Source organism: Euleptes europaea, chromosome 18 (genome assembly GCF_029931775.1).
Source record: "Euleptes europaea isolate rEulEur1 chromosome 18, rEulEur1.hap1, whole genome shotgun sequence".
NCBI classification, from domain to species: domain Eukaryota; kingdom Metazoa; phylum Chordata; class Lepidosauria; order Squamata; family Sphaerodactylidae; genus Euleptes; species Euleptes europaea.
The window spans coordinates 462,965-479,406 of NC_079329.1; the positions used below are offsets into that span (position 1 = coordinate 462,965).

At 58.8% G+C, this 16,442-nt stretch overlaps 1 protein-coding gene across 4 annotated transcripts in view; it reads left to right on the top strand.

Moving 5' to 3' along the window:
- The first annotated feature begins 343 nt into the window (after positions 1-343).
- Positions 344-16,442, top strand: part of MINK1 (misshapen like kinase 1) — a 37,808-nt gene continuing 21,709 nt past the window's right edge. For all 4 annotated transcript variants that reach the window (XM_056863132.1, XM_056863133.1, XM_056863134.1 and 1 more), the window contains exons 1-2: positions 344-445; positions 15,126-15,191. In XM_056863132.1, the coding sequence (XP_056719110.1) occupies positions 389-445; positions 15,126-15,191 (123 nt within the window). In that variant the 5' untranslated portion in view covers positions 344-388. The remainder of the gene's footprint in view (positions 446-15,125; positions 15,192-16,442) is intronic.

Consider the following 16,442-nt stretch of genomic DNA (forward strand, 5'->3'; position numbering starts at 1 on the left):
TACTGATACGCATGCGTGTTGCCCGCCCCTTCGTCACGTGGCTGCCCGTCTAGCGCGCGCTCGTTTGTTCAGCCGGCGTCTCGGGCTTTCCGCCCGCCTCGGCGCGCATGCGCGTTCTGGCCTGCGCCTGACGCCGACTCCGGCCCTGCGCGCTCGCGCCCTGGCCCGCCAGGGCTCTGCGCATGCGTGGCAGTCCGGCCGCGCTTCCATTCACGGCGCCTGTCAGTCAGTCGGACGGTCGGTCGGTCGGTCGGTCGGCCGGCGGGGTTGTCGTGCCTGCCTGCCTGCCTGCCTGCCGCGGCCGGGCGGGGCCCGGGGGGAGAGCGAGGCCGCCTCGATGGGCCTGCGGCGCTGAGGGAGCCGAGCAGGACCCGCCCCCGCCCCCGCCATGGCCGACCCGGCCCCCGCCCGCAGCCTCGACGACATCGACCTCTCCGCCCTCAGGGTAAGCGCGGGTCAAGGGTCACGGCGCCCGTCTGCAGAGTTCACGGGGGGGGGCACGGGGTCGCTCGCCTTCTTTTTTGGGGGTGGGGAGCTGCGCTCAGCCTTCGCGACGCCCCCTCCCCAGCGGGCCGGGCCAGGGCCGCCTGCAGGACCTTCCTGGGGGGGGGGTTGCACGCCCTCGCCCCCCCTCTGGCGCAGCCGCTCCTCGCCCCTCCCCGCCGCCTCTGCCTCTCTCCCTCCTCCCCCGCCCTCCCCTCCCGGCTGCGGCGGCGGCGCTTTTCCCTTTCGACCCCCCCCCCGCCGCCTCCTTCCCTGCTTTTCCGGGGGCTGGTGGAGGGGGGGCCGAGCCAGCAGGGAGAGAAGCACAGGAGCGGGGGGGGGGGCGGATTGCCGAGACTGGGTGGGGGCTGACCCTGGAGCCTGCCAGTACCTTGCCAGCAACGCCCCCCCCCCCCCGCGCTGGCTGGCTGGCTGGCTGGCTGGCTCTGTGCTGGCCGCGCAGCCCCTGGGGAGCCCCCCCCCCTGCTGCACCGACACCCCCCACCCCCGCTTCTCCAGTATGGTGAATTTCCTGGGCTCCTCTCCCAGCTCCTTGCTGCCTGGCGTGCAGGGCCCACTGTCCCCTGGTACTCAGTGCAGGTCAGCCCCAGGGAAACGTTCTTAGGGTTGCAGCCCCAGATGGCAGGCTCCTCGGGGCAGGGATCCAGCTGCTTTGCCATTGGAACTGTTGGATACGCTGTACACGTGTTATGTATGTAAACGTAGGGACCTGCAGATTCATAGAATCAGAGTTGGAAGGGACCACCAGGGTCATCTAGTCCAACCCCCTGCACAATGCAGGGAATTCACAACTGCCTCCACCCCCCACACACCTAGCGACCCCTACTCCATGCCCAGAAGATGCCCAAGGTGCCCTCCCTCTCATGCTCTGCCTAAGTTCACAGAATCAGCACTGCTGACAGGTGGCCATCTACCCTCTGCTTAAAAACCTCCAGGGAAGGAGAGCCCACCACCTCCTGAGGAAGCCTGTTCCACCGAGGAACCCCTCTGACTGTTAGAAAATTCTTCTAACAGTTAGAGCAACTCTTTGAGTTGCGGGGTTTATAGTGCCTGTCTTACAGGGTCGGTGTAAGGATTGCAGTTTATTTAATTATTTGCGTTATTTACATCCCGCCTTTGTCACTGGGACTCAAGGCGGGTTACGCAGGGTGAGTCAAGGCAATCCACGGATGGGGCATTTGGTAAACAGTGCAATAGGGTGAGGGTCGTATAACCCACCAGGAGTCTAAAAACAATTGTAGCAGAGCATTAAGTATTAGCATGACACATTAAATGATGCAGAATTATTCCATATTAGGATCCAGTTTACAGCTAACTATTCACAGTGGTGTAGACCACGGTCCCTAATAATTTGTCCAAGTAACTTTGTGAATCATTCATGGCACTATTGCCTGCATAGAAAAGCAAGATGAAATCCTCAAAGGTGGCATTGTAAAGTAATACTTTTGAAAAGAAAATGCAAATTTCCTCTTCACAACTGTCCAGAAGTCTCTGGTGGAGCTGGGTTCAGGGATGTCTTTGGATTATACCGTTGCCTCCCCTGTAGCTTTTGTATCATAACTTTGTCTAAATCAACGGTGGCCCTTTTCAGAGCAGTCCTGCCTTCTCCCAAGATGGCTGAGCTGCTCAATAGCTGGAGGTGCCACCCGTTCCAGGGTGGGCTTTGGGGGCGGTTCAATCAAAGCAAAAGCTTGCCAGGGAGGGAGTGAGGTGGCATCGCTGATGCCCCTTGAGATTGGCTACAGGAGGTGTAGCGGCTCTCCTTTGGATGCCGCTTTCTTCAGTCGGGTTGTTTTCTGTCTGGGGTTCCAACTGCAGAAGGAGGGCTGCAGCTAGCGCTGCTTCTGCGGGGCACCGTCAGCAGAATCAGGAGTCCGGGCAGCGCTTTGGAATGCTGTGGCATTTGGCTTCCGCTTGAAGACAGGCTGGGAGCTACTCTGGACCTCCTTGGGGGAAGCTGGAACAACCCCATGTCCGGAGTGGAAGGGAAATGCCTTCCTTCCTCACCTCAGCTGCCCTCCGGTTTTCCACAGTAGAAACATACTTTTCTGGTATCTGCTGGCAAGGATCCCTCCCTGGGGGATGCAGAGGAGAAAGACAAGGCGCTGTTGGTTGATTGCATGATAAAGAAATCATTTACTGTACCAGCAGTGCCAGGGTGTGTAAGCTTTTAAGTGCGGGGTGTGGAATAAGAGGGGAAATGGTGTCTTTCCAATGAACAGGTGAATAAAACTGCAAAGCTTGCTAAGCTGGTGCCAGAACGGCATTTGATGCACTCTGTACCTCTTTCTCTTTGGGACTAACGTTCCATCGTGTCCGTTGAACTATTGACTGCTTTGTCCTTTGGCCTGCTGTGCTTGTCAGCCTGTGGAACTCTCAGCAACCAGAACTTTTTAACAGAGACTCAGACATTTGGAGTTGATTGTAACTGGAAAAGTCAATTTGTGCAAACAGCACATTTATTTATCTTCATTTAGCCTATGAAATTTCAGTCCTGCCCAGAGCTTTAAAAACATGCAAAGCGGGCAACTTTTTAAAGATGTGTTCACCATAGTTTAGTCTGTTTGCTGAAGGCCAGGGCTCTTTCTGTTGAAGAACAGACGACTGGGAAGCGTTAAGGTTAAACCATTGGTAGCAGAAGGTCTAAAATTCTGTGATTTGCGAAGGAGACTCACCCAGTTCACCTCTGCCAGATAGGCCGTCTGAACAGAGAAGGCCTTGCCTGTTGTGGATGGATGCTCTGGGCAGCGCCTTCAGAGAGGTTTGGGTGTAGGATGGTCAACCGGGGATCTTCCCAAGCTTCTGGGAGCACTTGATGGTTCCCCCAAGATAAGGTCTGTCCTGGGGAGATCTGATCTGGGCTGCTTTCTGGGGGGGGGGGGCAGAAGCTCTCTGGCTTCTTAGTGGCACAGTAGCCCTACGACACGCCCCGCCTCACGCAGCACCTGCTGGTCCACCTGGTCCACATTGTCTCCTCTGCCTCACAATGGATCTCCGGGGCCTTAGACGGAGAAAGTTCCTGCCCAGAACCTGGACCTTCTGTGTGCAAAGCCACTGTTGTGCCCCTAAGCCACAAGCCCTCCCCTAGGAGATCGCACAGTGTGGCTTCATTCACCAGGTTCATCCTCAGTTGGGCCTCATGAACTGGCACTTTGCCTCTTCAGGAGCTTGCGGCCAAAACACATTGCAAATGTCTCCACCTCCATGAGGACTGGACACTTCTTATGCCACTTGAAAGCTAAGTTCTCCAGACGAATAGGTCACTAGATTGTATGGCCAGTGCTGACTATGGTGAACACATGAAACTGCCTTATACTGAATCAGATCCCCCTTGGTCCATCAAAGTCAGTGTTGTCTACTCAGAAAGGTCTTTTCCCATCACCTCCTTGCCTGGCCCCTTTAATTGGAGATTCCGGGGGTTAAACCTGGGACCTTCTGCATGCCAAGCAGATGCTCTACCACTGAGCCACAACCCCTCCCAGTATTCACAGGGACTGATATTTTTCCCTCTGGGAAGATGACTTTATTTACTGCATTTATATCCCAGTTTTCCCTCCCAATGGGAACCCAAAGAGGCTTACGTTTCCCTGTCTCCACTCCATCTTCAAAACAGCCTTGTGATGTTGCTAAGGCTGAGAGGGGGTGGCTGGCCCAAGGTCACCCAGCGAGTGGGGCTTGACCCTGGCCTCCCCACGCTGGCTAAGGTGCAATTAAATGCCTCTAAACACTACCCAGGGAAAGTGGGTTGTGGAACCTGCTGCTGCCCCAGGGTGTGGCTGGGAGCCAGGAGAGATGTCTCTGCAGCTCCCTGAGTGGTGAGAATTAGAAGGGTTACTTTCCATGAGGAAGGGAAAGCTTGGAGGCTAAAAGCAGCCAGAAATTGGGGGGGAGCCTAGCCTTGACCCCTTATCGCATGTCAAGGGCAGGCAGGGGGGCCCAGCTTCTCACTTCCCGTGGAACAATCTGGGGCGTTCAGCATTGTGTCAGTGGAGGCAGACGTTTGTGGGTGGCAGTAGAAAAGAGCCAAGAGTCCGGCAGCACCTTAACGACTAACAGCATTTCTGGTAGGGTGGGAGCTCTCGTGAGCCATAGCTCACTTCTTCAGATACCACATCTTCAGTGTGTGGGTAGCGGAGCTGATGTAGTGATTCAGCTCAGGAGGCCGCGATGCCCTGACCTGAACAGGAATTGCGGCGGGGGGGGGGGAGCAATAACAGGTGACTTGTGCGGATGAAACTGGGAGGACTACCAGCTTTGCAAAATCAGCTTGTCAGCAGAAAATCTGCTAGCTGAGCTCTTCCTCGATGGCAAAAGCCCGTCCGTCTCTCTCATGGGGGTCGAGGACGGCTGACTTAAGACCAGCGTGCACAAATGACGCTTTCCCCCAAAAAGCCCCCCTGGAAGATGGGTCCCCCAGCTGAACAGCCAATCCCAGAAGCCCAGGTGGTCCAGGGCAGCCTGTGCCTTCCCCAGGCCTGAGAGAGGCTCTCTGCCCATGCACAACCCCCCAGTTCTGCGGCAGCAGCCTTCCCCCCCCCACACACACACACTCTCTTTGCTTATGGGTGAGGGCCATGCAGACTCTTCCTTGTCCTCTTGGAGGGCTCAGCAGCTGGGCTTTGCTCATTCTTCTGGTCCACTGAAAGGCCATGTTTGGGGTTTTGAAGGACTCCCCCCCCCCAGTCATGCCAGCTAGTGGCTTGGAGGGGGTGCAGTCTCCCCAGGAACATGGCAGTGTGGCTCGCTGGCTGGAGTTAGTGGTTCTTCTGGGTCTTCTTGCTTGTGGCCCCGGCTGATCCATGCGCTGGCGGGGAGGGGCGTGGGCAGGAGCTGTGGCTGGCCATCCGGCCTCTGCCGCCTTCCCTGTGGCTCTGAATCATCAGGGGGTGGCGGGGTGAGCCGCTGCAGCTCTTCCTGGCTCCTGGCTCTTATCTGGGCCACAAAAGCCAGCAGCAGGGCTGTGCAGGGCTGCGTTCGCACCGTTCTCGCTTGTTGCTAGGGAGAACTTGTTGACTGCAGCATGTCGGCCTTCATTGAATTATCTCCACCGCCACCCCCTTCCGTGCTTGCGCCTGCTCACGCCATCCCCCATGATCTAGCGCACCGTGGTGATCACAGCTGCTGCGGCCTCTTGGGTGGTGGTGGGGGTGTTGTGTTGGACTGGCCTGAGTTGTGGGGATCATGCTTTGAAGCCGCATTGCCCCACACTCCCTCGGAAAACATAAAGGAACTCCGCTGTGCCAGGGACAGTTTCCCATTTGCCCATCCCCTGGTTTGTTTTTTTGCGCCAGCCTTGCTGTTGTGGAGTCTACCCAGAGCAGGTGGGAGGATCCAGAGGGCTTCCTGCTCTCTATGGGTCTTGCCACCCCAGATGGGGGGAGGAATTCAGGATATCCCCTCCCCCAGTCCATCTTTAGCACTTTCTGCTGCAGAGTCGAGCAGGAGAGAGAGCCTCCTTGCGTTGTCAGGCTGAGCACCAAAGGAGTGGCAAGCTGTCTCATTTCACGATGAGCGTGGCACGAGAGATCATGCGCTGCATCGTGGTGCTTCTCTGGAGCTGGCAGGACTGGGCGCACCAGAGCTCTTGGCAGTCCTACTCCCTCAGATGCACACCCTGGCCGGGTAGCAAAAGGAAGCCCTGCGAAAGGCTTGGTTCCGCCTTCCCCTCCACCAGTGGGGTGGGGGTTCAGTAGTGGATGGCCTCTGAAGAAGCAGCGCCCTGCTGGGTCCGGCCGGGGCTGTCTAGTCCAGCCTCCTTTCATGCACCAGCTAATTAGTTGCCCCGGAGGGCCAACGGGGCAGGGCTCAGAGGCCAAGGCCTTCTCCAGTGTAGCCCCCTGAGTTGGCTGGACCTAGAGGGGCCCTTTAGACGGCAGGGACCCTTCCTTCACGGATCTGCCTAATCCATCCCTTGTGAAAGGAAGGTGTCTGTGCTTGTGGCCATCGCTACGTCCACCGTTGGATAAGTTGTCTGTCCTGAAGCCGCTGCCCGTCAACTTCATAGGATGACTCATATTTTGAGAGAGGCAGGAAAAGCCGTCTCTATGAGTACTCTCTACCTCATGCATAATTTTATAAACTTCTGTCATGTTCCTCTCAGTGCCTTTTTTCCCCTAAGCTGGAAAGTCCTAAACTCTTCGACCTTTCCTGCCAGCAGAGGTGCTCCAACCTCTTATTGTTTTGGCTGCCCTCTTCTGCACTTTCTCCAGCTCCCCATGCACTTTTTTTTTAGACGTCCGCAGTACTCCAAAGGAGTCCTCACAGAAGCATTGCACAGTGGGGGCGCGGGCCTCGGTCCTGCTGCCCCGTAGACCAGCTGGGGCCCTGGCCTTTTGGGCTCCAGCGTCGTGCTGACAATAGGATGGTGTAGGGTGAGGGTTGGCAGTGGGGGCAGGGGTTAGAAGACTTCCTCCAAGCTAGAGGCAAGGGCCAAGCAGTATGCCGGGCTTCACCTTCCTTCCCTCCCTCCCTCCCTCCCTCCCTGGGGTGAGACTGGGGCGGGGTGGGGTGGGGCCGCTCTCTTTGCTCAAGGTGGGCCTGTCTCAGCCTGCTTTTCCATGCAAGGGCTCTGGGTGAATGAGCAGTTTGCAAGCTGGCTCTGCAGGTTGGCATGGGACCATGCCCACAGGGCCGGCCTCCGCCACCTTCTGCATTGTGGTCCGAAGGGGGAAGGGGTCCTCCAGGGGCTTCCTGGGTCCAGGCAGAAATCAGAAACGGTAGAGTTGTGGCTTTCTCCTCCTCATTGCCTTGAGAAATAAACCTGGGGGATGGAGTAGATTTGGGGGAGCTGTGGAAAGAAAACTTTCCACAACAGACTCGTGCTCCTCCCGCACCCCCCGTCAGTGCTCAGGGCCTCGGCTGCCTGCCAGGGACTGTCTGAGCCGGCGGGCGAGCCCCTGGGCCCGTCTACAGCCAAGGGTGACAACTAAACAGACCTCCCAGTTGTTTAGATTTTGGCCCACACTTCAGTTTTTTCCTAATAAAAACATTTTCCCCTCCCAACCTTTTGAGCAGCTTCTCCTCTTGCAACTCTGGGTCTGCGCCCCAGCTTGTGAGCCCCACTGGATGGAATGGTTGTCTGCGGGCGCCTGTGGCGCCCTGCAGGAGCCCCCCAAGCCACGAGGGGGTTGCAGTGCTCATGGGCTGGTGGTTTCTCCTTCCTGAGTCCCGCTGCCGCCACCCGTCTCTTTGCTTGGGACAGTATATGCTCTCTCACCCACATTCCCTGGTGTAGTCTGTGGAAACTTGCACACGGGCCCCAGACCTGACACTTTGCGGTGGGGGCCTGGAAGAGGGAGGAGCAGCCAGATTCCCCCCCTGCAAGGAACTCCCAATCTATGGTGTCCCCCGTAGTACCTGGAGGTCTGAGTGAATCCTGGCTTGAGGGAAGGGGCAGTTACCTGTGGGTGGCCGCTTAGCAGCCTGGCAAGGGGGGTTGGCCCTTGTGTGTCCCGCAGCCCAAGCAGGCAGTGGGCTCTGTGGTTGGAGAGAGGGTGGGGGCTAACCTTCCCTCCCCCCAGGGCTCAAAGCAGGTATTGGCTGCAGCTGTGGTCTGTCTTCGGGCATTTCCTGGGCATGTCTGTGTAAAGAAGAAGAAGGAGAGTTGGTTTTTGTATGCCGACTTTCTCTACCGCTTAAGGAAGAATCAAACCGGCTTACAATCACCTTCCCTTCCTCTCTCCATAACAGACACCTTGTGAGGTAGGTGGGGCGGAGAGGGCCCTAAGAAAACTGTGCCTAGCCCAAGGTCACTCAGCTGGCTTCATGCGTAGGAGTGATGAAACCAACCCGGATTACCAGATTATTTGTTTCAATCTTTTATTTTATATTTCAGTCTTATAGATTAAGAGTCTGGCGCTCATGTGGAGGAGTGGGGAATGGGACCCGCTTCTCCAGATTAGAGTCCACTGCTCGTAACCACTACACCATGCTGTGTGGTGAACTGATATGGAATGCAGGAGCCTGTCTTGGGGGATGGGGGGGCGTGTCTGGTGTCGCAGCAAAGGCCACCTTGTATATGTCGTGCCCCGATGGGAGAGAGGGTGGGAGGCCATGCAGCGCTTTCCCCAGTCACCTGCAGGCCTCCTTGGCCAAGCCGGTGTGACGCCGCCGAGGGCAAAGGGCCGGGTGGCAGCACAGCCGAGGGCGAAGTCTGAAGTGGCCTCGTGGGATGCGGCTGCTCCGAAGCTCTTTGCCAGCTGCCCTCCTGTCTCAGGAGAGAGTGAGGCAGCGAGCCCAAGAAAAGCCCCTGTCTAGGAGAAAGTTGTCTTGGCCTTCCTGCGAGGGGGGCCGGCTCTTGAAGCTGGTGGCTTTGGAGTCTGCCATTGGGTGGAGAGCGGCAGAGTTTGGGTTGGGGGCCAGCATGCCTCACCTCGGTGGCCATTTGACACCCCATGCCAGGATGGCCCGCCTGGAGTCATGAATGTTTTTTTCTGTATGAGGATGGAAACCATGTCCAGATTCTCAGGTGTTGGTGTCAAAAGGCCCTTTCTTTGTGTGTGCCCGTACCTCCCTGTGGCTGGGAATCCTCTAGCTGTGACCCATTTGGCCACAGGAGTTCTGGTTATTCTTTCCTGGCACCTTCCCAGAATCCCTCACCTCTGTATTCCTTACTCTCTGCTAAAATAGGGCCATCTGTGTGAAACAGACTCGAGGAAAACGAGTACATTTCAGCCCCAGAGATATCCAGGCCATAGAATGTGGGGTTGGTTTAAAAATGCAGCAGAAAGCCTCCTGGGAACTCGGGTCCTTCGTGTCTGTCCGTCCACCGCCGCCCCCCCCCCCCCGACGGGGTGATTCCCAGGGGGAGGGTCGAGTGGTGGCTGTCATTCTTGGCAGGCCGAGGTCTGCATTTTCTTCAGTTGTGCATCCCCACCCCTTCTGGGAGACAAGGTGGCAAGAGAGACTGTAGTGTCAGAAGGATGGTTGTGGAGGATGTTTACTTGTGGGGGGGTATCGAAAGGGAAGACTTCTCTTTTGGGGTGGTGGCCGGGCCCTGATCCATGCGTCAGGCTGAGCCAGATTCCAGCAAAACAAGGAGGGAGGCTCGACCAGCCTACCTGATGCAGGATGGCTGCCATGGAGACTGAGGATGCGGGGGGGGGGGAGCGGCCACTTTCTCTCCAGCAGCTCCCTGCAGCAAGCTGAGGAGGGATCAGGCCTGGTTGCCAGAGGCGCCTTTCCAGTTAGGGGGCTGGAGAGCTCGAGCTCTCCATGGGGCAAGTCTTGGCCCCTGGGGCTCTGAGCCCTCTGGCTGCTGAGCTGGGCTTCTCTGTGGGCAGCTTCCCCTGAATGGTGGTGGGAGGGAGGGGGGGAGCCCCTGGGTCCTCTCCGAGCCGGGAAGTTTGGGGGTGATGGAGTCTTCTGGGAGATGTCAGGCTCTGGCCGCTCCTGCCAGAGCAGAGGCAGCCGCCGGCCAGGAGGGCTTCTTTCTCGGAGCCTCTGTGCCTCTCTGCTTCTGCCGCCAGCAATCCCCGTGCCCCTTCCTGAGAAAGCGCAGCCTCTGCTGCTGCCCATCGTGTGCGGTGATTCTGCAGGGCAGTTAGGCCCCCCCCCCCGGGATGCAGCTTGGGAGTTCGAGGCACCAAGAGGGGAGGAAGGCGCCGGGGCAGGTAAGCCGTCCCCGGCTGCTGCCCTGCAAATCTGCTGAGGCAGGCAAGGAGGGCTCCCTGTGTGCCCGGAGAGCAGTTCTGTTTCTGAGGCGGAGCGCAGCAGGGCTCTTGGGGCTCTTTGGTTCAGACCTGGGTTCCTCCCAGTTCACTGAGATTTGGGCAGGATCACCTGGTTTTGATGGGCCAGTGACTCATTGGGTTTGGCCCGCTGGCCTGGCTCCAGTTGCCAGGTGAGAGGGCCCCCGTGAGCCCCGTAAGTTGTGCCTCTGGTGCAGGCAGGGCCTGCAGAGTGAGGATCCAGTGGGTGGCTGTTGCTACCCAGCCATCTTTCTTCCTGTCCACCTCTGCAGGCTGGCTCAGGGCCACACCCACCCACCCAGTCTCTCTAGGTGCCTGCTGACCTCGCCCAGGTCTCTCCCCCACATTCCCATCTTTACTTGCCTCCCCATCTCTCCCCTACTGTTGAAATCTGGGGGGGGAGGCTAATCTGCTGACACTTATCTGCTGTGGCACCTAAGTATAGTTATGGCCATCTGGTTAGAATTTTAATGGTTTTAATGATTATGGTTTTAAGGAGGTATATTGGATATTTATGTTCTTGTTGTTACCCGCCCTGAGCCCGGTTCGCTGGGGATGACGGCGGGTTATAAATTCGAAATAAATAAATAAATCCCCTCCATCCTAAAGGGAGCCGCGGGGCTTGGCCTGAGCCCCTGCTGTGGTGCTTCGGAGGGCCCTGTGCGCTCCACAAATGGGCCTGGGGTGTTGCAGCCGCCTCCCACCGGCACAAAGGGCTCTGGGGTCCCTCCTTTCTGGACGGAAAGCCCTGTTTGGACGGGAGCTCTCTGCCTCCCCAGCAGCGCTTTGCCAATTGTAGGCTCTGTGGGACGGGGACCTGGTCTGTACTTGGGCAGACACCGAAAACAGGGCGACTGCCACAAAGCCAGCATGGCAAATGGGAGCTCCTGGAGGACTCCTGTGGCTGCTTCTGGCAGGGGCAGTGCTGGGGCTGGTGGACACGGAGGCCGAGGCAGCCTGACATGGGGCAGAAAGCCGGGCTGTGGGGCCAGGGGCTGTGGGGCCAGGGGCTGGTCTGGGTCCGTCTCCTGCCAGGCCTTCTTGGCAGGGGCTGGAGCAAGTCGGGAGCTCCCAGCCTTGCCAAGTGGGAGCCGCAGGGACCTGCAGTAGCCTGACCCTTTCTCTGGCAAGCATTAAGCACTCCTGATGAATCGCAGGGCTTGGCAGGGGCGTGGAGCCCGATCGGCCGGGCTGCCTGGCTGGCTCCTGTTCCCAAGGGTGGGGAAACGCGGGTGTTGAAACAAGCGAGTGGGAGAGCAGCTCTGCGGAGCGCTTGAAGCCCGTCCGAGGCTGCGTGTGGAGGAAGGGAAGGCCTTGAAGCAAAGAGCTGCCTGCCTGCCTGCCTGAGTGGGTCCCTGGGAGCATGGGGAGGGGTGTGTCACGCAGAAGGGTCCCCTCAGCCAGGGCTCTGACCTGGGCATTGGCTCCGGAGGAAGCAGCCCCCTCCAGACCATTCGCATACAGAAACATGGATTGAATATAATTTAAGTCAACATAGTTAAATGTTAGTTGGCGGTGCCTCCGATGCCTCTCGATGCATCCAGTGCTGCCATGTGCGAATGGTCGGCACTAGGCCAGCAATGGTGGCCCACGGCTGTCACGGGGGGGGGGGGCAGAGGTGGTCACGCCTCCTTTCTGCTGGTCACGATGGGTCTGGCGGGGAAGGCCTGCTGAGAAACTGGCGATGCCCCTTCCTGACTTCGCCAGCCAAGGAGGGCCAGCGCCCACTGGGGGGCTTCTCTCTCTGGGCCTGGAGCAGGCCTCTTGAGCCAGGCGTTGGTGCCGCCGCCAGAGGCTTCCCGGTTGCTCGGCCAGCCTTTCTGGAGTTTGGGGGGCGCTGCCTTCCTAAGAGCCGGCTTGGCCCTCTTGCCAGCCGTTTCCGTGTCACGACTACAGCCAGGCCCCTTCCCAGGGCACCCTGTTCGTCTTAAGGAGGTGGGAGCATTGGCTGTGTTTGGGGAAGGCTTGCAGGTATTAGTGGGAGGCCTCAAGCAGAGACCAGAAGACAGAGCTGGGAAGAGATTCTCAGTTTGCAGGCCCCAGCCTCCGGATTTCAGGGCTGACTCCACACAAAGATGAAAAACATTTAGGATTCCTGGGCCCGAGCCTCAAACCTCTAGGTGTTCCTAGCCCTGCCAGAGCAACTGGACGTGGTCCTTTGGAGAGTGTGAATGGCGGATGAAGCTGCCCTCCTGAGTGGCTGCTTTGGAGGTGCCCTTTATCTCCCTGAGAGCTTCTTGTGGGTTATAGCAACATGCAGCTGTTATAATCCTACCTGGTATTTGTGTAGTGCTGCACGGTGTCTAAAGCATTTCACATTTAGCTGCCCTGTGAGGCAGGGCAATATTGTTATCCCGCTATTCTAGATGAGGCTGAGAGAGAGAACAGGCGGCCTGACCGGTTTGCGGCAAAAGCAAGATTCAGACCAGGGACACACCGATTCACAGCTTGTCTTTCGGCCTCTGTGCTCAGTCGCTTTGTGCATGTGGCTGAACTGAGATGTTAACCCTGAGCTCCAGTGAGACGTGGGGCTGTTTTTCTGACTAATGAAACAGGGAGAACCAGCAGCAGAGTTCTACCCTGGCCTTGGCAACCGTGGCCCAACAGAAGGAGGCAGCCGTACGTGGGTGGGTGGAGGGAGAGGCGCAGAAGCAAGAGGCAGGTAATCCCAGGTGTGTCCACAGGTGTGCTAAGTCCTTCCCTGTACGTGTGGCGGCGTGTCTCCCGCCTGCATGGCTCAGCAGCAGCTGTTTGGGGAGCCTCGGCTCCGGTTTGGCTTTGAATGGAAGAAGGATGCCTTTCTGCATCCTAGAGGTGAGGGAGGCCTCAGCCATCTGCAGAAGCTTTCCCAACTAAGCTGGCCTGGAAATGCGTGGCTTCTGGGCCCAAGAGAGCAGCTGTCAGTTCTCTCTCTCAAATCTCATCCTTGGGTGCTGCGAAGCTCCTTCGCTGGGATGACCCTGCTGGGCGGCGAGTCCACGCTGCCCCTGCCTCACCCGTGGGCCACTGAGGCTACGACGCAAGAGGCCAGCCCGGGCTCTCTGTGGCACTGGTCTTGTTGCCCTCCCCCTCATGAATGTCCTCCCTTCCTTCACCTGTTTCCCTCAGCTGGCTTGGGGGGGGGCAGCCACAGGGGCTCACCTGAAACCAGAGGGAGCAGCAGGGCTTCTCCATGGCAATAGGCAGCTGCCGGTGGTCGTGGCTGTGGTGTCCCTCTGCTTGCTCCTCTCCAGAATGGCTTTGTGCAGCATGGGGTCTCCAGCAGGCTTCTGGAAGGAAGAGCTCAGGTGTCTGTCTGTCCCCCCCGCTCCGCGCGTGTGCACACAGCACGCACGTATACCTGCACCGCCTAGCCAGACCGTTGCATAGTAAAGGAACTCGTACACATCCCTGACATGCCATGGGTGGCCCAGGCATTGTGCTGGCTGCTCACCTGCCTCTTCTGAAGCCAAGCCCCAGGCTGGCTGTGGCCTGCAGAAGCCGGCGTAGCTTTTCCTTGCTGATGTCCTTTGGGGGGGGGGGTTTCTCTCATTTTGCTGTAATGAGGAGCTATTAATACCTGTCTTCTGGGATGTGGCCTGCTGCTGGCGCCCGACTGCAGACACGTGCCAGTCTGTGGCCTAGATGGGAGGGGGCCTCCCCCCAGCAGGTGCACGTGGTCTCCAAGGCCCCTGGGGCTGAGTGGTACGTGGCTGCCCTGCTGGAGATGGGCCACATCCCGTTGTGCCACAAAGTGGCGGTTGGTCTTGGCTGGGGTGCTGCTTGAGGGCGCCGCCTTCTTCTTGAAGCGGAATCCACGGAGGGCTGGGGCCTCTAGCCCCCATAGCCAAGAGGGTCCTCTCCCTGCCACCACTGGGGCTGCAGGGGCATGGAGGGGCCGGCGCTCTTCTCCTCTTAGGCTGCCCTTTCTGCCCCCCACCCCAGCCGTGCCTTCTCTCCAGGCCCACAGCCCAGGGGCAGTCCCCAAGCCCCTTGAGTGGCTGGCTTTGGTCCTACGCGGCAACGTGGCCCAGAGTGGTGGCTTGTGGGAACCGGGTGTGTCACCTGGCATTTGGAGGGCGATGGCAGAGGGGCCAGAGGAGCCTCCAGGTGGCCAAAAGGGATTTCAGGACACCCACATGCTTGTGAAATACTTTTGCAGTCGGTTTTTTAAATGGATTCCGAGGTCCCTGAATTGCCCAGAAAACCTTGACAAGAGATGGGCAGCTTGTGCTGAAAGTTTTGATGTGGGAGAGGGCGGCTGGCCTGCCCCATTGCAGACTCATCAGCCCACTCACTTTGGGCTTTCAGGGTTCGGCCTCTGAGCACGTGCAGGTTCTGGTTCTGTAGGCACCAAAAGCCCCCGCGCACCCACACACGCACAGAGAGCACTCGGAGGCTGGAGCGGGGAGCTTCAGGAATCTCTGGCCCCAGCAGCACCCGCGTCTTCGGAAGGAGCCACCCTTCCTTCCTGAGTGCATCCATCCCAGACTGGAAGAAAAGCAGACTCTGCAGGTGGCCTAGTCGGGATACAGCCTGCAAATTCTGCTGATATTCCTAATTCTGTCCTGTCAGGGAAGAGGATTCCTTTGGAGGCGGACTCCAGAACGACCAGATTGCCTCAGGCCTCTCCTTTTCCCGAGCCCTGGTGCTTAGCACGCGGGAGTCACTCTTGGGCACAGTCCGGCTTCCTGGTCAGTCCCGTCCCTGTTGGCCGAGGGCCAGCAGAATCCCTGCCTCCCCTGCCAGCTCCCTTGCCTGCTTTCGGTCCACCAGCCCCTGCAGCGGGGGTCCTCTCTGCACCACAGCTGGCGCTGGAGAGGGGTTTTGGCCACAGCTGGGAGAAAGGGCTCTGCTTCCCCCCAGCCTTGGCATGCCTTACCTCAGTGAACAGCAGGGTCCACTTCTGTCTGGAGGGCCCTCTAACCCCTGGCTTCTCTCTCTTCTGTGCAGGATCCTGCTGGCATCTTTGAACTGGTGGAGGTGGTCGGCAATGGGACGTATGGGCAGGTCTACAAGGTGAGTGAGGGCGAGCGAGGGCGTCCCAGGCCCTGGTGCCTCCTCTGGGCTGAGAGCCGGATCACTGCAGGCGAGTGAGGGAGTTGTGGCAGGCCCAGAGGGCAAGGCCCCTTTCAGGGGCTCCAGAAGGGGTGAGGTGCCAGCCAGATGCGTGGCTGCCACCGGACGTGGGAGGGAGAGGAGGTTCTCTGCAGCCAGCAAGCATCCCCCACCCCCTGCCTTCAGCATGGTGCAGCCAGCCAGCCGGGAGCCCTCCAGGAAGCCCAGGAGCAGACCTGGCAGCCTGCCCCTCCCCCCGGACTGGTTCCCTTGCTGTGGCTTCTCATCCTGGATGTGCCCAGCCCCCCTCTCCAGCCGTTGGAGGCCAAGGCTGTTGCTGCATCTCGTTTGTGTTCTCCTTGCACTGAGCAAGGCCGAGTCCTTCCCCGATGCTGCCTCCTGGGAGTCAGCAGTTGGCTGCCTCTGTGAGTGGGGCTTCTCTCTAGTCACCGTGGCCAGTGGCCACGGATAGTCCTCACCTCCATAGAGATCCTCGCCAGTGGTGGAGGAGCCCCTGCTCTGCACATGGAAGGTCTCAGGTTAAGCTCTGCTTCCGGGACCCCGGGGGGGGGATTATTTGTGGGTGAGATGGGCTAGACGCTTGCTCCCCCCCCCCCCCCGCTGCTTCTAGCAACGGTGGCAAAGTGTTGCTGGGCCTGGGCAGTGGTGCCTCCGATGGGAACCCCCTTTCCTCTCCAGCCCCCTCCTGCCTTCCACACTGCCCACGGAGTTCTTGCCTGGTCCTCTCGTCTGGCCGGGCCTTTCCCCGCCTGGGCTGCCTGCCCCTCTCCAGGCCCCACGCTGGACCAGACCGGCCTCAAGTCTCAGCACCCTCCCCCCTTCAGGTGTCGTGCTGCCAAGGTTGGGCAGAGCGAGGGGCTCCTGGCAAGCTGTTCCCCGCAGAAGGAGGCAGAGGAGCTGCCAGGCTCCGCCGGGCCCCGGAGCTTTTGAAAACGTGCCATGCCCTTTCCCCTCACCCTTGGAAAGCCTCATGCTGGGGGGGGGGGGCTGATTCTCCAGCAGGCTCGGGCTCCTTTGTTCTGAGAAAAGCATCCTGCTGTCCTTGCGGTGCTTTGGCAGTTCCTATGGGAACAAGCGCTGCTACGTCTGTCTTGGTCTCCCTCCATCCCGGTCCCTTTCTAAAAGTGATTCTTTTTTTAAACACCCGAATGCTCCACTTAAACAGAACATCCTCTCAGCTCCAAGATGGGC